The sequence below is a fragment of the Glycine max genome, chromosome 8, assembly GCF_000004515.6.
Source record: "Glycine max cultivar Williams 82 chromosome 8, Glycine_max_v4.0, whole genome shotgun sequence".
Lineage (NCBI taxonomy): Eukaryota > Viridiplantae > Streptophyta > Magnoliopsida > Fabales > Fabaceae > Glycine > Glycine max.
Genome location: NC_038244.2, coordinates 42330884 through 42357086, shown reverse-complemented (window position 1 = coordinate 42357086; position 26203 = coordinate 42330884). Strand labels below are relative to the sequence as shown.

The 26203-nt window shown below is 31.4% G+C and overlaps 2 protein-coding genes across 5 annotated transcripts in view; one reads left to right on the top strand and one right to left on the bottom strand.

Annotated features, from left to right (window-relative positions):
- Window positions 1-1464: 1464 nt before the first annotated feature.
- Window positions 1465-10859, top strand: AGL1L (agamous-like MADS-box protein AGL1-like). 3 transcript variants are annotated; one of them, XM_041017649.1, is made up of 9 exons: window positions 1465-1562; window positions 2050-2285; window positions 6652-6733; window positions 8037-8098; window positions 8178-8277; window positions 8569-8610; window positions 9492-9533; window positions 9675-9847; window positions 10566-10859. In XM_041017649.1, the coding sequence occupies exons 2-9, from the start codon at window positions 2059-2061 to the stop codon at window positions 10567-10569; spliced, it is 732 nt and encodes a 243-aa protein (XP_040873583.1). In that variant the 5' UTR covers window positions 1465-1562; window positions 2050-2058; the 3' UTR covers window positions 10570-10859. The 3 variants fall into 3 exon arrangements, with proteins under 3 accessions (XP_040873583.1, NP_001240100.1, XP_006584622.1); NM_001253171.1 differs by lacking the exon at window positions 1465-1562 and adding an exon at window positions 1759-1771 and having other exon boundaries at window positions 10566-10610; XM_006584559.4 differs by lacking the exon at window positions 1465-1562 and adding an exon at window positions 1769-1845.
- Window positions 10860-18027: 7168 nt separating this feature from the next.
- LOC100816698 (probable galacturonosyltransferase 15) overlaps window positions 18028-26203 on the bottom strand; it is a 9561-nt gene continuing 1385 nt past the window's right edge. The window contains exons 2-6 of one of the 2 annotated variants that reach the window (XM_003532052.5): window positions 25385-25428; window positions 22536-22679; window positions 20942-21514; window positions 20531-20833; window positions 18028-20103 (exon numbers count right to left, since the gene is read on the bottom strand). In XM_003532052.5, the coding sequence (XP_003532100.1) occupies window positions 19813-20103; window positions 20531-20833; window positions 20942-21514; window positions 22536-22679; window positions 25385-25428 (1355 nt within the window). In that variant the 3' untranslated portion in view covers window positions 18028-19812. The remainder of the gene's footprint in view (window positions 20104-20530; window positions 20834-20941; window positions 21515-22535; window positions 22680-25384; window positions 25429-26203) is intronic. The other variant, XM_041004710.1, reaches the window with a different exon arrangement.

Genomic DNA, 26203 nt, shown 5'->3' with positions numbered 1-26203 from the left:
AATACAAGATTGTTTAACAAAGACGATTTTACAAAAATTGTCTTAAAAATTATTGTTTTATGACGGTTTGATGAAAACCGTCTTAAAATGATTGTCATTCTAAAACGATTTTCGTAAAATCCTCTTAAAAGTTAGTGCTTTTAATTTTTATGTCTCCCTCTCCTCTCTCATTTCTCTCCCTCTCACTCTCTACTACTTCTTCCGTTCCAAAATAATTGTTGTATTAGGTTATTTTACATAGGTGAAGTAATAAATAGATGAAATATAATGATAATTTTAGAAAATTAATCTTATATCATCATTTAATACATTTATATATAGTTCATCATTAATAAATAAAAAAATAATTAATGTTACATTTAAAAACTAAAATGATAAAAGTAATTAATATACATTAAGAAACTAAAATGACATATTTTTCTTATACGACAATTATAACACGATGAGGGAGTAATGAATATTAGTTAAAATTAGTTTTTGATCACCTAATTTATAATTTTGATTCAATTTAGTCCTTTAGTTATTTTGGGTTCAATTTAATCCTCTAATTTTTAAAATTATTTTTTTTACTTTCCATTCCATCACAAGTTCCAAATGAATTTGAATTTAATCAACTTATGGTAGTATATATAGAACTTTGAAAGATTATTATCTATTGTAAAAAAATTCAATCTTAAGATTTTTTTTGCATAACATGATTCCTAAACTACTCATCAGGTGTCTTAAAGATCAGTTACTAGTGTAATGGAGCTAGCTACTTGGCTCACATTTCAGGTATTTTACGTAAAAGTCCTTACATGCACTGTCGCCCTAACACTTTGTTTATGCTAACCTTGTCATCAAAATCAAAATGCAGAAAAGGGAAAAGAAAGAAAAAATTCAAACTGGCTTTCCCATCCCCATAAAGACTTGCTAAATATAAGGAGAAGAAGTGAAGATTATGATCAGACATCACGTGGGAACCCTTCTTAGTTAAAATTGTAATAATTCAAGAGAGAGGGTCAAGAGTCACTGGAAACTCTCAGGTTTCAATTTTCAACTGTACAAAATAAAAATTAAAGAGATGCAGGGGTCAGTTAAAGGAAATAAATCTTGTAGATATAAATATCTATATATAGATTATGGTTGGATAACTTTTTATAGAAGAAGAAAAGAAAAACTTGTCTTATAAATTTAAATCATCTTACACATGCATGCACTTGAATTTTATAGAAACTCTTATAAGCTAAATATATAAATTAATTTTAATTTATGAAAATATATAGTTTGCTTCATTTTACTATTTATTTACTTTTGTTATAAGTGTAAACAAGGCCATATTCGAAGTAAAAGGCCAAAAACTCAAAATCCAAGAAGCAAAATGGTTTCTTTATTTTTTTTATGCTTTAAAAATTTGAAGCTTCGGAATTTTGCGTGCAAACTTTTATGTGCATGTCCCTCTCATTGAAATTGAATCAAACCCCACATTAACAAATTAAAGTCACTTTCGAAAAGACCCTTTGATTATCTCCCTCTCCTTTTTCCCATACATGAAGAAATGGATGGTTTATGGAGCATGAAAGGTGAACCTCAAGTCTCTCTCTCTCTCTTTCTCTCTCATGCTTTAATTCTCCAACACGAGAGTAAATTTTAGAGTGAGTGGTAATTGTGGAGGGTCTATTTTTCTGTCATAAATACCTGTCTGCTAGGCCAACCCACTTCCATATTTTGCATCCTTTGTACCTCAGTTCCAGGTTAACACCAAACAACACATATAGTGCAGATTCATAAGGTATAGACTTTGTTAATTTGCACCCTCTCTTACCCTAAATCTTGTGTCTATTGTATTTTATCTCTTTCCATATGGTTAGTGACCAGCTTATAGCATGCCAAAATACAGATCACACCAAACCATTAGGCACATACATAATTATTATTCACACCTTTTGTTTTGTTTTCTTTCCCTTTCTCTTGAGTTTATTTGGTTTGATGATTTGCTTTTTTTTTTTTGATAAAAAAATTATTGAATAATAGCACTAACTAATTATTTGGTATAAATATTACTTATAGCTTCCAACCATGGAGGATCCAAATCAAGCTCCAGAAGCGTCTTCTCAGAAGAAAATGGGAAGAGGGAAGATTGAAATCAAACGGATCGAGAACACCACCAATAGGCAAGTCACCTTCTGCAAGCGCCGCAACGGTTTGCTGAAAAAAGCTTATGAATTATCAGTTCTGTGTGATGCTGAAGTTGCCCTTGTTGTCTTCTCAACCCGTGGCCGTTTGTATGAGTATGCCAACAACAGGTTTCTTTAACTCACAAACCCTTCTTAAATTTTTTGTTACCCCCAAATCTTGAAGGTAATTAATTGGTTTCTCTTTGGTTTTGTTTATTAATGGCTAATGCTCCATTGTCTTAAAATATGTCCAACTTGTCATATAATTAACTAGATATTGGGTCATGGAAATTTTGGTTTATTTTCTAAGTGGTATAAAATTAATACTTAAGAAAGTGAGTTTTTTTTTTAATGAGGTTAAAATCAGACCAGGTCTGATATTTCAGTTCAAAGAGACAATTTTCGTTCTTTCAAAACTTTATAATTTTGTCCCTTTTGGTTGTTTTATTTTTAAATTATTAATTTAGTTTCCTTTATGAGCTTTTGTAGTATATGTATATCGTTTATCTCACACACCTATTGCTCAATTTTATTCTTGTTACTCAACTGTTTGTTTGAAAGGTTGCAAATCTGTGTGGTGAGAGATAGAAATAGGTGTCAAGGTGATACTAGGAGTAGCACTTGATATATGAAGAAGAGGAGGAACAGCTTTAAATAGGGTTACAAAGATTTGCAAGTCAGAGATCTTGGCTTCTTTGTGTATATTCTCCCATGCTCTTAAGCTTTTTTCGATCCTTTTCTTCCTTCTCTCTCTTTCCCTCAACATGTCAACCATAAAACCTACAAAATTCTGCCACATAAAGCTGTCATGCACTCATTGATCATCTTCTCTTCTGTTCTCTTCCATCATCATCACTTTTTCTTGATACTCCTAATTAATTTGTCAGCTGATCAATATTCTAAGTTATCTAGGGTTTCAGATTTTTCGTTAGATACACACCCAAATCTGTTTGTCTAAGACTTTAGGGCAGTCAAATCAGGGATGCATAATATAATATATACCTACCAATTTAATATCCCCAATTTGAAAAATAAAATAATAATAATAAAAATGTTTTAAAAATATTTCTTGAATTTATCACTGTACAAGGTAGCAATGAACATATCAAAACCCAAAATTAGGGTTTCTGGGGTCAAAGATTTCAGATTCCTCTTATAGTTGAAACAGGTTTTTCTCACCATTCTGTCATAAATTAAATTGTTTGTAGATGTTCATGAAAGTCTAAATTTCGTTCCCCACTTTTCATAAATTTTGTCCTTTACAATATAGTCATGGAAAATATGCTGCAGTTAGGGTTTCCCAGCCCGTGTGGTATTATCAGTGTCAATAACTCTTTGCTTCCACAAGAAATTTCTGGCAGAGAGGTTTTTGAAACATTCATGGAATTAGGTGGTTACTTTTTCTATAAGAATATCTGTAGGACTAAAGCTTTGGAGAGAGTAGGAAAGATAAAGAAGATTTTTTTTTGTTTGTAATAATTATTTTTATTTAATAATTTTAAAATAAAAAATGATAAATTAATATAAAATTGTCTTTTTTATATATAAATATTATATGATTCTCTTATTTAAAAATAATTTTTTTCCCCGTACTCTTTCTTTTTTTCCTTCAAAGTCCCATCCCCAAACATGTATATTCTAGATGTCTTGAGTTAATTAACTTAAGCTAGATGAAAGCCTCTGTACGTGGATATTTGAACAAAACTCAAGTCATATTTTATGAATAAATTATAAATCAAGATATATTATTATATTAGCTAAAACTACATGCTAATTTCTTTTTTATTTATTTTTTGCTGAAATAAAATTTAAAAGTCTGTTTTCCTAACAAAGAAGGATTTCAAAAATACGATTCACTGGTCACGTGAAGTATTATTTCTTAGTTCTTCACTAAGGACAACAGAGCATAGTTAGTGGCATTTATTCTTCTGCAGGGTCCTTCAGTTCATTTTTTTATATATATAATTTTAAGTTCATTTTCTTTCCCATTTCTTTGATTTATTTTTTTAAAATATATAGTATCCAAAAGAAGTTATATATTATGGTGTTGTGATGATATTCTCCCAGGATCGTTTGTTTTTTACCCTGAGTTGCTAAAAGTAACAGCATGATATCAGATTCTATGAATGGCTAAAAGCAAAGCACCCCTCTCTCTTTCATTTTTTTAATTTCTTTCATCTTTGAGGAAATAAAGCTTCTACACTCTTGACGTCAATTTTCTACCTACTCTCATCAACTATGTGTTTTGGAAATTTCAATAAAAAAAAAGGGAAGGTTACGTTTAGATTATGGCCAGATGATCATAGGTTATTAGCTTCTTCGTACTCGATCATTGCATTAACTATATATTGGTATTCGAAGTTTGAACTTTAAGTAGTACAGAGAGAGAGATTTTATTTACACATTCTTTAGAATATTTTAAAGAATATGAGAGTTTGTATAAACAAATTTAGCTTCGGCGTAAAGTGTCCTTGGAAATATATGTGACAAAGAAAGGTGTAAGAAGAGGGAAAATAAACAAAAGGGAGAATACGATCCAATGAGAAGTTCTGAGTTGATGACATTCATTTTTCTTAGGTTTCCAAAGTTCACTGACAAAGAAACTAGAACTACACGAGCAATTTTCAAAGGGTTTTAATTTTAAGGGAATCTAGGTGTAAGAAATAAAGATATAATAATCCTCATGGGTATTACACAGTGTGTAATGTGTAATGGTGACACGTTTTCTAAATTAGGAAGTGATATTATATTTGAGCCAATGATACTGTTGGATCATGTGCCAGCTTGGCAGAGACAGCCAATCAGGGCCTCGACAATATTAAGGTTGAGATATATCAGTAAGTTTTTGACAGATTATGTTACTCCAAATAATAACCTATAATGTATTATTTTAATTATTAATATAATGATAATGATGATGAATCATTTGTGAGGTTTATTCTTGATCATCATATTAATTTTTATGTCAATTTTTTTATCTTGTTATTAATTATTTTAAGAGCAATAATAGTTAAAAAAATAAAAAATAAAAAAAATGTTCACCAACTTTCTTGACCTTTCGGGCACTGGACAGCGTCATCCCATTCACGGTCTTTAATGTTTAATGTTACAAAAATATAGTAATATTTAATGTATTTATTTTATATTTTTAATTTATTAATTTTTATAAATGAACGCAACCCACCCTTTTAGCGAAAACATTTTTATTTTTTATGGATTGTGAGTTCCATGGAGGATTTATATATGAAAGCTTTTAGTGGAAGAAAGAACTGGATTGATACCAAGTATTATTTGATGAAGTATATGATTTTCTGAGCGATTAATAAATGAAAACTTTCACTCATCTCACAAGACTTTAATTGCAAATGTGATTGAAGATGAAATAAAAATAAAATGAAAGACATTTCCAGCCAACACAACCATTTCTAGCTAGCTCAACTCATACTTTGTACTTAAAATAATTTTTTTAAATCATCCGTAATTTTTAAAATACTTGCTATAATTTGAAACCTTCCTTTCACCGATGCTTCTATTTATTGTTGTCTCTTATAATTTCTTTGATTTTTACAACTGACAGGATGACCTCATAATGAAACGAATATTGTTTAGACTTTGAATTGCACCATATACACAATAGATCAACCACAATTAATGAACGCTGTATATAGGTGTACCATATATATACGTGTATTTTGAGAAGGGAAATTATACAGGGACACCCATGATGCTAATTGTCACCTAGAGAAAGATAAAAGAAAAAAAATATCATAACTCTTTTAAGAATATTTCCAAACTGTATATCATCTTCCATGTGTGAATGATAAATTCAATTTACCATTCACAAAAAAATAAAGATAAATTCAATTTACCAGATTACAGTTGGTAACTTAAGCTATGTTTAGATTACAGTTGTTTTCCAGTTGGAAGGCATGCTCAAAATACTTTTGAATAAGAAAGAATTCTTTTGTATTTTTTATTTATTTTGAACGTACTTTTGAAACCGATAATCCAAACATTCACATTTAATCATGTGTAAGACATGTATAATTTTTGTGCTCAGATGATCTTGATGCATATTTGTAATGGTAATTAAAAGGTATGCAAGTAGAGGAAATATAAGATATGTTAGATAATTAAGAGAAAAAAGATTGTGAATTCAATTTTTTCTGTTAATAAAATTAATATTCTAACAAATTAACAATTCTATGCACATGGTTTTAAACCTGCAATATTTCAATCTCAGTTTTGTTAGGGTTCTACACTTATATGCCAACGAATTAATCAATATATATATATATATATATATATATATATATATATATATATATATATATATATATATATATATATATATATATATATATCTCTCTCGTGATCCCTAGTTATGAAACTGTATATATATCTACTATGTGTGTACATATAGATTTCTGGCATGGATCCCACTAATCCCACACTAGCTTTTACAGTAGTTGCTTAAATTGTTTGTACTTTGCAGTGTTAGGGCCACTATTGAGAGGTACAAGAAGGCAAATGCTGCTGCTTCAAACGCAGAATCCGTATCTGAAGCTAACACACAGGTAAATTTATTAAGACAATATCAAAGATAAACTGATTATTAATTAACAAGTGCACATATCATTTAATTACATAAAAAAATCAGTAATGATAATCGGCATGCATCTTTTATTCATCCCTAAAACAATGGAAATAACAAACTGATTTTTTTTTTTAATTTTATCTGAAAATTCATTAATGAGTATAAGATGCATTGAATGTTCATAAACACTAAGAAGATTGTCTAACAGCAAAAATTTTATACATTTTGAAGGATTTGTGCAGAAGTAACGACAATATAAACATTTGAACCTTAAAATAGTATATGGATTAAAATTCGGTACGAAAAGTTATACCGTCTTTAGTGATCTTACTAAATCGAGGCCAAATATTGAAATATATATACATCAAATTGGCTATTCTTAGTTGTAATTCAGACCACATTCCATGTTTGTGGGTAGAGGTATCCCTTGTATTTCATGCAAAAGTTTTTAATTTCTCTTATAATTTTTTTAACACAAATTTAATCCTTTATAGTGCAAAATAATCACCAAGTTTAATAATCAAATTTATGTCTAGATGTGAATTTGAGGACCTAATTCGTGTTCTTTAAAATGTTAAGAGATGAAATTAATATAATTTTTTTTAAGGATCAAATTGTCACATTTGATCATTAATTATATTTTTAAACAAATAATATTCAAGTGTTTATATTGACCAAGAAAGGACACTTGATTTTCGCAATTAGTGAGATTAATTTGAGTTGAGTAAATATATGTAGTCTTGCCGTTAAAGGGTAAATGATAAGACTAAGAGTTTATTTGGATAAATTTTATTATAAATACTTCTAAAATTAAATAAATAAAAAAAATAAAATAAAATTCTTGATAAGTTAAAATTAATTTATATATAAAGAAACTTTTTTATATTAGATTGACAAAATGATATTGTGCATAAATTAATTTTACCTTTTAGAAAAAAATTATTTCATTTTTTATTTTTCTTTATCTAAAAATAGCTACGAAGAAGATTATCCAAATAAATGTGAATCTTAATATTTTTTTAATCTCAATCAAACGTTACTTTTAGACTTGGCCTTAGTGTTTAATAATAGTAAGAAAAGAAGTATAATGCTGGATTTATATCTAGCACACAATTAATTACATGATACCTCTCTAAATTATTAAGTCATATAACAGCATGCCATAACATGCATGCATCCTAATTTTTCATCTCATGGAGACACAACTATCAATAGCTTACTACATTATATTTCTTCTCCACAATATATTTGTCACACTAACACGATCTACGTACCAATATCAGTTTTACCAGCAAGAGTCATCCAAATTGAGAAGACAAATTCGAGATATTCAGAATCTAAACAGGTCAGTTTCTGGATGTTATATCCTTTTAACAGATTCTATCCTTTGAATAACTCGTCAATGAATTTCACTTAATTTGCAGGCACATCCTTGGTGAAGCACTTGGTTCTCTGAGTCTCAAGGAACTAAAGAACCTCGAGGGTAGATTGGAGAAAGGATTAAGCAGAGTTAGATCTAGAAAGGTGTATACATGCTTGAAAATTATTTTAGACATCAATTAATTGGTATCTGACAGGCTAAGAATATACAATAACTCATGTGGATATTTATAAAAGCATCATTTGAAGGTTTCTAATATAAACCCAAGCATGGATTAATTAAATAGATGAGCAAAAGCTACATACAAGAACTTTTTGACTTAGTGTTTTTAATTTATATGGTTTGACTTATTATATATTTTGAAAATATACATTATGTTCCTTCCTGTTAGTATATCTTTAATCCTTTGGCCTGACGCACTCAAAATTTTGCAGCATGAAACATTGTTTGCTGATGTGGAGTTCATGCAAAAGCGGGTACTCATCAGCTCCTTTGGTGTTGTTAATTTATGTTTTACTTGTTTGTTTTTTATATATCATAGCCAACATATTAAGTTTCTCAAACAAATTAAGGAAGAAGATGCTGTAAGTATATTCTGTTAGGGTTTATCTTTCTTATCTACTACAATTAAAAAAATGGGTCTAGCTAACTTTTTTGCGTGATAATAATGAGATTAGAACTTAGAGTCTCATATAAACTACTCAAATATCTTATTAGGCTAATCCTAGTGGATTGGTCTTGCTAACTTTTAAGATATATATCTCATATAAGTTAAGAATATTGATTATAAGACTCTTTATCAAAGAAATTGTTTCATATAACTTAGACAATTGTTTCATCTAAATTTTGAGGTTTAACTAGGCTGAATCTATTTCTAATAATTAAAGTCTATTCATTTAATCTTGATGATTGACTACTTGTGAATGCGCAGTCTTACAAATTTTATACTGTTCAGATATTTTATATTGACTAATAACATGATTAAAATACTCATTATAAGACTTAATCAATTTGCCTCTCTTTTAGGTTAGGCTTTGAGATTGAATTAGAATATATCTATTTTAGGAAAGTTGTTTCTTTTGGTTTACCTGTTTACTTAATGTGTATATGTATATTCTTTATCAAACTTCTTTATACACTGTTTTCTCTTTTAATTGGAATGCCTACTTCTAATATGATTATGCCTTGTTGATCAAGGTTGAAATTTCATACGTTATGTATCCTATCAACATTACATAAAGAAAAAACAAAAAGGAATTGCCAAAGAAGCAATAATTGTTTTCTTAATTTTAGGCAAAATATTTACATGGATAACCCAAATCTGAAGTATGTAATTAAGTTTGTTGATAATGTGCAGGAAATTGAGCTGCAAAACCACAACAATTATCTGCGAGCTAAGGTTGCTCTCATCTTCTCTAAACACACACACACAGAATGTTGATGTGAAATAATTATATGTTTTAATCAGGTAAATGTGGTGTATCAGTATTTAGATAAATGGATTGAATAGTAATTAAATTTTTTTGAATATATGGTGCAGATAGCTGAACATGAGAGAGCTCAACAACAGCAATCAAATATGAATATGTCAGGAACACTGTGCGAGTCCCTTCCTTCACAATCATACGACAGGAATTTTTTCCCTGTAAATCTCATAGCTTCTGATGATCAACAACAATACTCTCGTCAAGACCACACTGCTCTCCAACTTGTGTAAGCATTCATATTGATATTCATCTTATACCATTAATTAACAATTAATCCTTATATTATAAAACCTATGGGTGAAAGGCTTTTTCATTTCTTATGAGCCCATTGTATATATATGGATATTATTGAAGGAAAAAACAAGAGGCTCAATGACCATTGGAAAAGATATGTTTTTACTTTCAACGATGCATGTAATTAAATTGAACCAATACTTTCAACAAAATACCATAGTTTTTAATAAGCTACCATGCATTAATTAGTCTTGTTTATTTCACATCACTGTTTTTTACACTTAACTGGTTTCTTCTGCAGTCTGTTTAATTCCATCAAGTAATTATTTGACATTTTATTAAGGTTGTGAAGAACTTGGAAAAAAAAGTGACGTGAAAGAAAATTTCTTCTTAATTATATATTTTTGAAGGCCGGGCATGAAGTAAATTCCCTGCGTGTTTAGAAAGATCTTAAACCTTTCCAAAGGCTGAAAAAAAGAACAAATAACCAATAAGTTGTGCTAAATCATTTGAAGAAAATTAATCAGGAAATGGGAATGACTGTACATTGTTTTGTTCTCTTTTTTTTTTATATTATAAAATGGTCAGTTTAAGTTTATTACTAGTTTATATATACTTTATACTATAATTCATGGCTTTACTTAGCAACATTAATATCCATTTTGATGTGCTTCTAACTTCCCTTTTTTTTTTTTTATATTTGAATGCAGCTGATATGCTGGAAGTTAAAGCTACTGGAAGTTCATGGCTCTAGCTAGCTATTTGAATAGTTACGTGTATTGTCTATATAGTGCTGAGCAAATAATATTGCCATACAGGCATATATATATATATGCCTGCGTTAATTTCCTGAATCAGTTGCGTCTTTAGAATTGACGTTAATTGGCTAGCTAAAGGTCATTATTAAACTGTGAACTAAATGAACCATTTTGGACTCATATTTCATACGATATATATAATGTTAATGTATCTTTTAATAAGAGCTAGCTAGTTTCTAAACCTCACACCGTGTATTTGTATTTGTCTGCATGCATTTGTTGTGGCCTACTGCTCTAAAAAGTGATTGTTGAAGGATGAACTTGGTAGTAGTAAAATTGAAAGAGTAACGTTATTCTCACATAGCTTTTCCCCTTCTTATACAGTTTAAGGAAGAGATCGAAGAGAGAAAAGCGCAGAATTTATAATATGACGGAGAGAGATATAGAAAACATTATGAAAAATGTTAGTGAGAATTTGTTGTAAGTGTAGCTGATTACACTTTTATATATATATATATATATATATATATATATGACAAATCAAAGTGAAATTAATTATAAGGATACTTTAGTCTATAAACAAAATTTACAAGTGAACTATAAAATTATAAGTGTATAAGATATAAGATCTTTTAATGAGATCACTTTCGCAATAGCGTTATTATGCGTTGCAAGCACTACCATGGAAGATGTTTTCCAAGCCAAATTGCATATATCAACGATAGGGGCAAAAATAAGAAAAAGGAGCATGTCAAATTAAGATTATGGAAATAACCAAAGAAATAATAATACATCTTTTCCTCCATGTTATTATTGCAAAAAAAAAAAAAAAATCTTCCACCGAAGAAATGTTGGTGGGGGCCTGGTGCAAGATGCACGTTACAAGTGCAATCAATTAGGACACATTAAAAAAATACACAAGTCTCTTCAAGAACAAGTAGAGGCTAAGGTTGCTAAGGATCACCTAGAAGGCCAACAATTATTTGCAATGTCATATTTTACATCTGACAATTGGTCTACAAAAGTTTGACTCTTTGATGGTGGTTGTACAAACCATGCCATGTCACTAATGTATGGTTGATATCTCTTCAAAGAACTCAACAAAACTTCTATTTTCAAAGTCAGAATTGAGTATAGAGTACACGTTACAGGAAAAGGTAAACCCAAATAGTTGCAATTAAGAGTCATTTGGGTTTGAAATTAATTTTATGATGTTTTATATGTCCCTAGAATTGATCATAATCTTTTAAAGTGTTGTTCAACGGTTGGAAAAAGGCTATAAAGTGTTGTTTGAAGAAAAAACCGTGAGAATACGGATACAAATAATATGGAAGTGATCAAAATTCAGATGAAAGAAAAGAGCTTTGAAAATATATGATGCGGGAGGAACCACATCTATAGATGAAGAAGATAAAAGTGAAAGATGATAATCAAAAGAAGAGTACAAAAATACATGCATGTGTTTTGAAGAAACATGTTCAGGAGGAGAATAAAGATATAAATTTCCAAATGCATGGAAAAAAAAAATTTTAAGAAAAAACTTTTTATAAATTTCATATTTTGTCACAAACACACAGCTTGTTTTGTAAATAGTTTTTTTTTTTACTTAAAAAATAATAGCTGAAATCCCCAAAATTAATTTGTCCTAAATATGTCATAACAGAAAAACAGAAAACAAACTGAAAAGTTTATATCCAATAAGATTTGAAAACCAAAAAACATAAAATGGAAAATGAAATCTAAAACTAAATAAGATGGAAAATGAAATCTAAAACATATATAAAATCTATTATTGAGACATAACAATAGTAATGGATGAAAGAAAAATCAGAAATATATTCTCTTCGAACTCAAATCATAAGTACATCTATATGTAACATTAAAAATATGATTTTTTTTTTATAGAAAAATGTTAATTGTTATAGTTTATTATTTTTTGTTGACAGAGGATCAAAATCTACATCCTTTCTCTCTTTTTTTCTCTTAACCGCCTATCAACCTTATATATATCTTAAACAAAAATCGCATTTGGTGAATATGTAATGAGTTTATATTATAATTCATTGTTAATGTGTATTGGGATAATTAGTTATAGGGGATTATAATTAGTTTGTTAGTTATTTTCTGGTAGGCATCTTGTTTGTATATAAATCTCCATAAAGTCTTTTCTGCAGTTAGTTAACTCATTTACTCATTTTCAATAATAAATTCTTTCTCCTAATATTTTTCTTTCATCATAAGATTCAATATGGTATCATTAGAGTAATCTACTCTCACATCCATCCAACCTGTTCTTCCTTCCATCATATTCTTGATTTGATTTTGTTGGTTTCAATGGCTACATCAACCACCGATCCAAGTCAAGATCCAACCAATCCTCTTCACCTTCATCATTCAAATGGGCCTGACCTTGTTCTCACATCTCAACCCCTTGATCACAAGAATTGCACCACCTGGAGCAGAGCAATGAAGGTAGCGCTCTCTATCAAGAACAAAACGACGTTCATCGACGGCACCTTCCTGAAGCCTAAAGAAGAAGCTCCTACCTACGCTGCTTGGACGCATGCAAACAACGTTGTCATCTCTTGGCTCTACAATTCTATCTCTAAGGATATCATCACCAGCATCTTGTTTGCAAACACCGCGAAAGAAATTTGGGATGACTTGAAAACTAGGTTTTCAAGGGAAAATGGCCCTCGAATCTTCCAATTGAAGTGCCAACTAATGTCGTTGCAACAAGGCACTGACGATATCAGCACGTATTACACAAAACTTAAGTCAATTTGAGAAAAATTGGTCGGTTACAAACCAACTTTCCCATGCACTTGCGGAGGTATTCAACAACTCCACACTCACAACGAATCTGAGTATGTAATGTCATTTTTTATGGGCTTGAATGATTCTTTCTCTCAAATCCGAGGTCCGATTCTTCTCTCTAATCCTTTGCCTTCAATTGGTAATGTTTTCTCCCTAATCCTTCAAGAAGAAGCTCAAAGGGAAATTTTCATCACTCACTCACCCACCAATGCTTCCAACAATATAGTCTTTTATGTTAATTCTGCATCAAAGAACCAATATGACAACAATAAAGGGAAATACATCAAGAAAGAAAGACCCAAATGTGCTCACTGTGACATGTTGGGACACACGAAGGACAAATGCTACAAGCTTGTGGGTTACCCACCAAATTACTTCAAAAATTGTACCAGTAACTTGGTGAATCAAGTACATGACACACCCGAAAGTTCACCTTCTATTCAGGCACCAACTTTAACTGCTACTTAATGTCAACAATTGATCTCTTTCTTAACCAATCATATGAAAACCAAAACCACAATTGACGTAGTAGCCACAAATGTTACAGGTATCTGTATGAATTATGCCTTTAATAATGATCACCACACTTGGATTATTGACACTGGGGCTACCTCTCACATTTGTTGTTTCAAAGAGTTGTTTAATTCATATACTGCTATTCTTAACTCACATGTTCTTCTGCCTAATCCACAAAAGTTAAAGTAGAAGGAATAGGCAATATTAAGATTAATGAAGACATTTTTCTTCACAATGTTCTGTTCATACCTACATTCACATTTAATCTTCTATCCCTTGTCACTCTTATCAATGCTAATCCTTTTCGATTTACAATGGAACCTGACTCCTTTATTCTACAGGACCTCAAGACTTTGAGGAGGATTGGCACTGCTAAGCAAAAGCAAGGATTACTGGTTTTTGAGTTTCCCAAACATAATTTATGTTCTAAATATGTGAATATATGTAATATTGTTTCATATGAAACCTGACATAGAGGATTAGGTCATATACCCATTCCTGTATACAAAATAATTGCTAATAAAATGGATCTTACCTTTGTGGATTCCAGTTATCATTGTCACACTTGTCATATTGCCAATCTAAATAGGCTCCATTTCCCAAATCCCAATAAATTTAGTGATCATTGTTTTGATTTGATTCATGCTGACATATGGGGACCTTTTAGGCACCTCACTCATGATGGCTTTAGTTACTTCTTAACTTTAGTTGATGATAAAAGTAGTTTCACATGGATATATATGCTTAAAAATAAATCTGATTGTATTACTGTCATACCTAAGTTCTTTTCCTATGTTGAGAATCAATTCAAAACTAGTATTAAGGCTTTTAGGTTTGATAATGCTAGAGAGCTGGTTTTTAAAGACTTTTTCCTTCAAAAAGGTGTCTTACATCAATTTTCCTATGTAGAGAGACCCCAACAGAATAGTGCGATGGAAAGAAAACACTTACATATATTAAACATTGCTAGGACTTTACTGTATCAATCCAATGTCCCTATAAAAATGTGGGGAGAATGTGTTAAAACTATTGTTTTTCTGATGAATAGAACACCAAGTCTTATTTTGCAACACAAATCTCCTTATGAAATTCTGCATCAAAAACTACCTAACTATTCTGATTTCAGGAATTTTGGAACTTTATGTTATGCATATCTACTCTTTTGTCCACACGACACAAGTTCAATCCAAGAGCTACTACAACAGTTTTCATAGGTTATCCTCATGGATATAAAGGCTACAAGTTGTTGGACTTGACCACTCTCAAAACTTTCATCTCACGGGACGTGAAGTTCTATGAACACATTTTTCCTTTCCAAGACAAAGACTCTACAACAAGATCCACTTATCCTCTCAGCCCTCACATCACTCCAAATTTGATTACTCTAGGCATTTGTGATGATCCTGACCCTATACACACACAATACCTTCCAGGCAACCAACCAGGCATACAAAACAACCCTCAGCCTAACCCATTTTCAGAATATCAGCTCAGAAGATCAACTAGACAGTGTGGCAAACCCAGATACCTTACTGATTACCATTGTTACAACGTAACCATGGATTCCAAACCTCTATATCCTATCCAAAACTACATTAATTACTCAAAACTTACAACAAATCATACCCACTATATCTGTCAAATTTCTAAAAATCATGAACCATAGAGATACAAGCAAGCCATCAAGTTTCCTCAGTGGAAACAAGTTATTCAAGATGAACTTACAGCCATGGACCTCAACAACACTTGGACAATCACTCACCTACCACCCAACAAGAAACCTATCACTTGCAAATGGTTATTCAAACTGAAATTGAACTCTAATGGAACTGTGGCAAAACACAAGGCAAGACTTCTAGCGCGTGGTTTCACACAACAATATGGCCTAGATTTCCAAGAGACCTTTTCCCATGTGGCTAAGATTACTACTCTCAGACTCATTTTGTCTCTTGCTGCTTCTCAGCATTGGCACCTAGCTCAGCTAGATATGAACAATGCATTCCTTAATGACAGCTTGGATGAAGAAATCTACATGCATATACCTCAAGGCTACAACCATGAACCTCCTTCTAGATCATCTGCACCTCTTGTTTACAAGCTGAATAAGTCCATTTATGGCCTAAAGCAAGCTTCAAGAAGCTGGTTCAATAAGTTTCGCACCACATTGACCTCTCAAGACTACATACAGTCAAAGTATGATTACACCTTGTTCACCAAAGGAACAGGTTCATCATCCATAGCCATTTTGGTCTATGTTGATGATATTGTCATTGCCAGCCTTGATAAAACAGCTATTCATTCTACAAAAATCATGCTTCAGCAATACTTCAAATTAAAAGATTTGGGTGATCTAAAATTCTTCCTTGGCCTAAAACTCTCAAGATCTCAAGTAGGGATATTCATGTGCCAGAGACATTATACTATGTCAATTTTGGAGGACATTAGAATGCTTGCTTGTAAGCTATCTGCAGTATACCTATGGAGGCTGATCTCAAATTGAATGCAGAATCAGGATCACAACTTCCAGATCCAGAAACTTATAGAAGACTCATAGGAAGACTTCTATACCTAACCATCTCAAGGCCAGATATTTGTTACACTGTTCACAAACTAAGCCAGTTTGTATCTGATCCTCGCTCAGGACACATGAATGCAACAAACATTATGCTAAGATACTTCAAGCACATAGCTGGACAAGAGGTCCTTTTTAAAGCCAAGTCAGACACATCCCTCCATGCCTATGTAGATGCAAATTGGGGTTCATGTATTGACAGCCGGAAATCAACAACTGGATATTGTATTTTCTTAGGAAATTCATTGATTTCTTGTAAGGCAAAGAAACAAAAGACAATAAGTAAATCTTCTACATAAGCAAAATATCAAGCTTTATCATCTGTGTCAAGTGAGCTTACTTGGCTACGAAACTTGCTAAATGATTTCAAAATCAAGACATCATTTGCAGCTGTCTACTGTGACAACTAAGCAACAATCCACATTGCAACAAACCCTATATACAATGAAAGAACCAAAGACCTAGAGATTGATCTGCATTATGTCAGAGAACAAGTTCACAAAGGAACACTAAAGCTGATTCGTGTTAGAAAACATCATCAATTAGCAGATGTTTTCACAAAGTCTTTGCCTCAAAGTGCTTTTCTCAGCATCATCTCCAAGTTGGGCATCGAGAATATCTTTCTCCCATCTTGATGGGGGTATTGGGATAATTAGTTATAGGGGATTATAATTAGTTTGTTAGTTATTTTCTGTTAAGCATATTGTTTGTATATAAACCTCCATAAAGTCTTTTCTGCAGTTAATTAACTCATTTACTCATTTTCAATAATAGAATTCTTTCTCCTAATATTTTCCTTTCATCATAAGATTCAATAATGTGTATTTGTTTTTCTCTATAATCACATATTAGACATGGAATCAATTTTAACAAATCAACTATGTTTTACCAAATTATTAAAGGAGATTTATTATGACCCTCACAGGCTTTGCTATGAGACTTTTTTTAACACTATCCCAACTAGAAGTTCCTCTCATCAATATCTTTTGATTCCCTCCTCGAGAGTGCGACTAGATAATTATCACCTTGACCCTTGTTGGTTGTTACTACTACTACACAGGTTTAATGACGTGATAGCAAGTTGATTTAATAGCTGAACTAGATGATGCACGCGTATCTCGTTGGTTTTTATTTTTTTATCAGCAAAAAACTTCTTCATATTAATAAAGGGTATCAGGAATACCCAGCTCAATTACAAAATCAAAATGTATACATATAATCAATAAATTTCCCAGCAATTGGTGAGAGTTAGAAAATTGGGAGTTAACAAAGGCCACAAAATTTAGATGCAATATCTTGTATTTTTTAATTATAGTTTAAGTTTTATTTTGGTAACTAATCCATTGTGAGTTATCGAGATAAAATTATAATTGTAATTGTAAAATAATATTTTAAAAATGGTTAAAGTTGTGTACCACAAATCACACGAATCAAACGGCATAGGATTATTTCGCTTAACTATTATTCTTGTTCTAAATATATAATTGTATTAAATACTAACAAAAATGCTCTAAATATATAATTGTATTAAATACTAAGAAAAAATATTTTGTTCTTATAGTAATCCTGTAAAGTTAAAATAGGATTGTCTCTCGATAAAGTTACGAATAACTTCTTAACAAGCAAAAATAATGTATCTTGACAGTGGAGGCTAGCTTCGCATAGCAGCGACCACCCCTGGCTCTTGACAGTGGAGGGATTACAGCTTGGTCCATATAGCCTGATAAGCCTAGCTCTTGAATCATCACTTTTTAAGGAGAAATTCACCAAAAATAAATAAATAAATAATGTATCTAAATTTTGTCCTAATAGTAAACATGGACAATTGGACCCAACAATTATCATAAGTTTTCACCTCATCATGAAATGTAAGAGAAGCAACAAATTTGGAGAAAACAACTGGCATGCATGGAAAGTTAACCCAACGTTCCTGGAACAAGCAAGAGAAACAGAAGATCACATGTGGCAACCTATACAGTCTGTGTAAGTGGAGCTAGAGTGGGGATTCTTTTCTTTCTTCATTAATTTCTTTTAACCATTGTCAATAAGAAATCAGAGAAGTCAAAATTCTCGTTCCACAAAAGACAAATTCCGATACTTGCAAATTCAAATCTTGTTTCATTCTATGTTGAAACTTGAAAGCCTTGAGCAAATAACTCCACGTGGTTGATTTGAGCAAGTTCGAAAATTTTGCATAATATGGTCCCAAGCAGATAGATATCAATGTTGCTTTCTCTAGTTCTTGACTTCTTGCAACAGAGACCAAATTTGGTATATATAGTTACCGGATCATGTTATGTGGCACATATAGTTGTCATTTCTCAATATAAAGCTTTAGTAATCACAGGGGTGCACAAATCAATAAATTGTGTTGGGGCTTTCAGCAATGTAATAGTACTCAACAATTTTGGCTGCATAATATTCCACGGCCGTTTCATTCATTGTGATCTACTGCAGAAGGGTAGATGTCATCAAGGACCACACCGAATGGCAGAATACTACAGCAGACATTTAAAGAGCCAAACCACAGAAATTGTATTTTGTGAGCCAATCCCTGGACCAAAATAGGGAAGAACAGCATGAGATCTTTTTTCAAATGAGTTTATTTGAACACTGCCTCTGATTTTACACCAGTTACATCTGGAGTATGGATAGATGCTAAACTTGTTTTATTTAGTCTTTTGTGTAACGAGCTCCATATACACAAAAAGTGAATAACGAGTGGAAGTGATGTAAAGCAATGCACAAACTAATTTGACTGGCTCGTAGAATAAGCATTTACAAGACTAAGGGAAGTGTGTTTGGTCACACATCATGAACATGGATTTTTCACATCTGCATAGAAGTTTAGTTCTAGCTTTCACGTCTTTAACCCATTTGACGTGATTTGTTGGGTGGGGAACGTGTTTCCAAACATGATAAACTCAAGCTGCATGGTAAGTGATTTATCTGAGTTTACATTCCAAGACTTGAACGAACTGAAATTTCAAATAATGCAAAACAATTTCTCCACTTCAAAAAGTAATTTTGATGAAGAAATTCACAGTATTGTCAGGCAGCTAGATCAATGATGCTTATATCTTTCTTAACCATAAATACTGCTTCTAGTAGGGTATTGCGTGGCAGCTTCATCTATTTACTATATTATATGGACATGGCATAGCGTAACTGATATCAAACTGTGCAGAGCGTATGAGTCAGAGACTGAAGGCAGAACCTTCTTCCCTCTGAAATCCCATACGGTATCACTGTTTCAATCTCAATAAATATTGCAGGTGAAAAAACTTTGTTCCTTCACCCTGTAATTCTACATCTCCTAATAAACTTATTAGAGATATTTACGTATCTACTCCATAAACTTCGAACCTCTGGGAAACCAATTTCAAGCCATGGCTTTGCAGGGCCACTGAAATGAATAACAGCCGCAGCTTCCAATTTCTCTTTGCTAATTTCTGCTGATTGATGGCGATAACCTAAATCAGTCACAAGCATTGATGAACTTATAGGATGCACATGACCCTCAAATGCAATGAAGGCAGGTGGAAGCACTCCTGGATTCCACATCGTCATCCCGGACTTGAGGTTCTGTGAAATCAGTTCAATATAGATGTTTAATGGTAAGATGGCAATGCTGAAGTAAGCAGTAGTGTATAAAAGACTAAATATATGGTATCTTTGTTGTTGTTGTTGACAGGTGACATAGTTTACTAGTCCAGAATTATCTCAACTGTATGGCTTCAAAAGCATAAAGCAGTTCTAAGTGAAATTAGACATGTATGCTGAATGTAATGCAGTGCTGAAGACCAGTTAAATATTGCTTAGCGTAGTATAAAATAATTAAATATCATATGAACATTTCAAATCACTCATGGTCTTCATCCAGAGAGATATACTTAATGAAAATTAACCCGTCTTGCCAGTTTAATCTTGATGTATATAGAAGCTTACCGAAATGCAATATATGGCAGAATGTAGTGGCTATATTAAGCACATTATGTCAACATACACTTACAATTTTCAACCATTGATGGTAGGTCTCCGTTATGTTTGTTCTCCTCCAAGCTTCAAGATCAAATATATTCATGCCATAGAGCCATACACACTGATCACCGTTAAACTTTGATGATATGGGAGGATGTGAAAAGTTCAAATAGTTTGTGTATTTACTTCCAGGGCAGCAGCCGTCTCCACACCACGACTTCAATACAGAGCCAATGACTTTGCCATTAAGATCTAGTTCCCACAAAGAAGATATGTCATGTTGTACTACTACATCATCATCCAAGAATACTATCTTTTTGAGATCTGGAAAGAGCTGTTGTGGTCCACAAAAATCAGATGATGAAACAATCATCACCAAGCATTATTTAAACTTGTTATCAGTTATTACTCAATCAGAGGGCTACCAAAAATAACTAATTACCTCGGGCAAATAAATGCGGAGTTGATTCATCAAGGATAGGCTGCTGGGCCTTAAAGCCTCCAAATATCTACTATGCTCTTGAGTATAGTCAAGGTCCTTTTCCTTATTATAGTATTGCTTCCAAATTAAGTGATTAGTTTCCAGCATCTCTTTAACACCAGCATTCACTTCTTCAGACCAGTCATATTGGTGTAATCCCCTAACTTCTACAACTGATTTAATAGAATTGGTAGCAAACCAAGCATGCATTGGAGCATAAGTTTTTTTGTCAGTAACAATATGAAAAACTAGTTTTTCTGGGTTGATTGAACTTTCAACTGTAGAGGTTACAACAACAGAGGCAGCAAGGACATTGTCAGTTAGGAGAACTAAGTGGTGAAAGGTAGGGTCAACAAGGCGCGATACAAATTCAGGAGGGGGTAGACGAGATCTGGCCATAGCATTTACAGCATATTCTTCAGCCAACTTTAGGCATAGACAATGTAGACTTTTGGGAACACCATGAGAAGCTAGATGCCAATAAACTGACTCCTGTTGTCTCGCTAATTGTACCTTGCGTTCCAACTGTGATAGCTGAACATGAACAGAAAAAATTGCAGATTTTGTGAGAGGATTAAAACTTAACAAACTGTGCTGAATTGAATATTTGTAGCTGACAAGAGCCTATGCTTCATTGGTCAACAATTCAATAAAGCAACCAGCATACAGATAGACTTTGATTATGATGCTACTTTCACCCGCATTCCTCCGTATGCTTATTTTATAATTCACCAAATTAAAGGAATGCATATACCATGATACCCTTATGCTTGAAATGAACCCCTCCAACTATTGGTCATTTTCTGAAAGCCTCCTGCAGTTCAAAACTCAACAAGACAACAACTCAACTTCCTAAACTTTCCACATTGTTCAACATAGTGTAAAATTATCTCCCTGTCCATGTACAGAAAAGCCCCAATAAAGAGGTAATATACACAGTTTGATAAGTTGAAGAAGACGAGTTATTGTGTTTTGAACCACATGGATCTTCAAAATTGGCCTATAGTTAAAGCCTAAAGGTTATTTTCTTGCATTTTAGCATACATTTTATCTGGGCCATTTTTAAAGCATTTGAGCAACTGCCATAAGCACATAAAACTAAAATTGGAATATGAATAATCAATCCTTTAAGCTTCAATTCAACTTGGTAAATTTCAGGTTATGTTACATTCCTGATCTATAGACCATGTTCTCTATAGCCATCCAATTAAAATATTATATGCCACACAAACTTCAGTTGCACAAGTTAAATCAATTTCCTTTCTTTTTGATATTTTTTCTTTAATTTTGCAAGTGTCTGTGTTCTGGTGTGCGACTATAATGTATTATTATGTTTATCAGTTAGCTGCATTGGCTTCTCCTGATTTTCACTCCTGAAACGTACACACTGACCCAAGCAACAGATATGTGGGGACAAGCATTTATTATATACAACGCCTCATTGTTGATCAACACCAGTAGGAAACAAAATAGGAATCACTAGAAAAATAAAACATCAAGATCATCATCACAAAGAATAACTAGCAAAAGCAAACGCAGTGAATTATTTATATACCATGGCTTTGGTCTTGAAAGCAAAAGCCTTAAGGTCTTGTTTTGAGGTCATCTCTTTCACAAGTTCATTGAACGACCCTGCTCCCTCATTAACATTACCATCATTTGCCTCTATTAGCGCTCTGGTCAGCTCATCTCTGAGTTCCTTCAAGGACATGCAGTACCATAGTGGAAAACAGATCATAAATTATCAAATTTTTCCTTAAAAAATTAAAAGGGTAGTCAGAGTCTATAGTAGAGACCAAGTTGATGAGTACAGGGCAGTGAAAACCAAAGTTAAATGTTTTGCTACAAAATGTCACGTTTATACGAAGATAGTAGTAGTTTAAAAGTTTTGTTTGTTTTAAATATAGAATAATCTTAATTATAATTATAAATTTTATATTAAAACGTGTACTGCTATAAAATGAATTGATCTAATGTTTTCTCAAACAGTCACTTAGTTGGATAATTCCATAAAAGAACAGAGACCATGAAGAACCTTGGAGGCAGTGAAAAAAGTTGCGAAGGTAGCAACTAGCAACTTTTCAACAAGCAGAAAAAGGTAGAAAGGGAAGAAATAATTACACTGCAAGTGGCATGGCCATGCCACATTGCCCCACAGGTAGCAGGAATGCAACTTGTGGAAATACCGACAATGCACCAACCATTCACAGCAGTATTATACGATTGTTTACGAATTCGGAGGAATCATTTTTTCTTTTTCTTATTTTTTGTTTATAGGGGAAAACAAGTTTTCTTGTGATGTATTTAGATCTATTTCAATTACCCGTTGTTACGTTGTGGATCTTTTCAAGAAGCAACGATCACTATCAAACTATTTTAATAATGTAGTATCAGGTATTTTATGTCAAAAATCTTTTCAATTTACAATGCATATCAAAATTATATCCCAAACTAAAACTTTTATTTATTTATTTATTAGCTGTTTAAATAATGTATGGTTAGATTGTATTTCATAAACTAACTTGAATTTTTAATTAAGCTGTACATGTAAGCCAGTCAATTTTAATTTTTCATTTTTTGAAGATAAATAGATGACCCATCCAAGAAATAACAAAGGAGGGTAACGGTTATAAGGAAAACAGAAAAAATTGAAAACATGTTCCACAAAAAATGATCGATTTAGGATTACGTTTTTGTCCATATCCATTCTGCAACTTTTACGTTGTCTTTTTCACTCTTATTACATTAATCCATTCTGCAACTTTTACTTTGTCTTTTTTCCCTCTTATTCCATCAATAACACGTAAGCTCACCTGACAAACGACTTTAACTACATGAAGTGGAGATTTCAAAAGATGCAATATATAGATTACAGGATACTGAAAGAAAAGGAAAGAACAAAGTATCTCATACTGTATGGATATGATCCATTCTGAAGTTGTCTAATGTTGTCTAATTAACGTTGGATGGGGTGGCGGATTGGACCTCAGTTGGTAACAGATAGACAAACCTCTTTAAGCAATTCATGGTGCTCCATCTAATTTAAGATGTTTTAAGATCATTGATAAATCTCATATCCACATATCAACTTTGTTGATTTCTAAGTCGATCAACGGTATAAGAAAATTGTTTAATTTTTATCTGTAAAATATTTTACATTACCCACCAATAAAAAATCATTATTATTATAATAAATTTTAAATAATATTATAAAAATCAATATACTTATTGTACAAGACGACTCGTGATTAAATTATAATGTTAAAATAATTTATATTAAGTTAATAGTATAAAATTATTTACACTAACAGTACATTAAACTATAATATTATTCCTAAAACATTTTTCACAACGCCTTTTTCTAAATTGGAAATAAAAAAATTACAGAATTCAAAGTGACTTAGATCAAAACAAACAAATAAGAACAGTTTAATTTTAATACACTGTTAATTTAAAATTATTTTTAAAAACTCATGTAAACCAAATTTTATCTCTAAAATTCATAATACATTTATACAATCAACAATATTACAAATCGCCACTTGACGGTAGTTTTATAAAATGTTTTTGATTATATTTATAAAGTAACAAAATAGAGTATAAACTATAAAGTAAACTAGAGCCTAGAGGTAATGCAACCTAAATTCAATGGTATATTTTTTAAGGTTTATCCTTTTTAAAATATTGGATTTGTCACCCAACCCAAACGCTGACAAATTCTTTATTTTTTTTACGCGGCTGACAAATTCTTATTGTTCACTTGATTAAGTAATATTCAAAATTCGCAAGGGAATAATAATACTTTGCGTTTAACAATTATTCAAATAAATTCATATAATACACTATAATCTTTTGGTTAATATGTAGTATAGTTTTTTAATCTGTGGACGTTCTGTACTAGTTGCAGTTTTCTAATAAATATGGATCACTTGTTTTCAAATCAGATCCGGATGTAGCCACTATATTTGAAAAAGGTATTTGACTTTTTCTTAGCCAAAAAAGGTTATGTTAAGTTGTTAACAGAGAAATATTATTTGAAGAATTTGAAAATAAGAAACCTGTCGTGACCATTCACTAGGTAAAATGATAAAAAGTAGTTCACTGCTTGAAAACTATAGTTGGTCTCTTTTTTTTTTTTTTTTTTTTTTGACCGAGTATAGTTGGTCTCTTCCCGTGTCAATGTTTGTATTGTTAAACATGATTTTATTTAAAATAATACTATTAAAAATCTGCATTTTAATAATTTCTTATTCCAATTATTAACTTAGGGGCAAGTCAGTCGAGTAAAGAAAATTCGCCAAATACTTTGTGAAAGGTGAAAGGGGGGAAAAGAAGAAAAAATATTAAAAACTTGTTAAAATAGAAATAAAACAAAAAGGGTGATTTGGTAAATGAGATACTTACCAGGGACGTGTCGACTCCACTGAAAAACCTCCACCCAGCACATTCTGCATCAATCATTTTCACGCATATACTCTCAATAACTTTACAATAAATGAATTTATCTTTTTCTATGTTCTTAAAATAATCTAATCTAATTTTCTAACTCATTTTTGTCCTCATAAGTCTGAAAAAATCATAATTTGTGAATATGCAAATGGCTAAACGAAAAATTATAAGACCACTAAAAACTAATTCTTCCAAAATAAATTCCATGTCTTCAGTAAGCTCCACAGAAAAAAAAAATCTATTTATCAATAAAAGAGGAAAAATTAAATAAAAAAATTAACTAAAAGTGATCATTTTAATTATATATTATTTAAAAGTAAACTTATATCTAAAAAAGCATGTAAGGATAATTTTTCAATTAAAATAAATCAAACTACAACTACAAAGTATTTTTATTTACTCATTTTGTACAGATACTTACTAACTTTATCCTTTTATATATTTCAATTTTATAATAATAATTTATTAAAAATGCACATTCACATAAAAAGTAAAATTAATTTTTTCACAAATTATTCTTACAAATTTATATAAAAATTAAAACATATGAAATATTTTAATTTTCAAAGTATAAATTAATTTAATCATTCTTTCATTATATTGATATCCTTTTGTTGAACTTAATGAAGATAACAAAAAAATATATTAATTTTGACTCTTACACAACTATTATCACTCTTATCTAAACTAATAATCCAGACAAAGACTTATAAAATTTAATTAAATAAACCAAACAAGGAAGCATATTCAGCACTCGAGAATTTAATTGTGTTG

What these genes read in the sequence shown, in the direction of transcription:
- AGL1L (XM_006584559.4), top strand. An exon ending in TGGAGTTCATGCAAAAGCGG is followed by an intron (nt 8,611 to 9,491) that starts GTACTCATCAGC and finishes GATAATGTGCAG; the next exon opens with GAAATTGAGCTGCAAAACCA. An exon ending in ACAATTATCTGCGAGCTAAG is followed by an intron (nt 9,534 to 9,674) that starts GTTGCTCTCATC and finishes TATATGGTGCAG; the next exon opens with ATAGCTGAACATGAGAGAGC.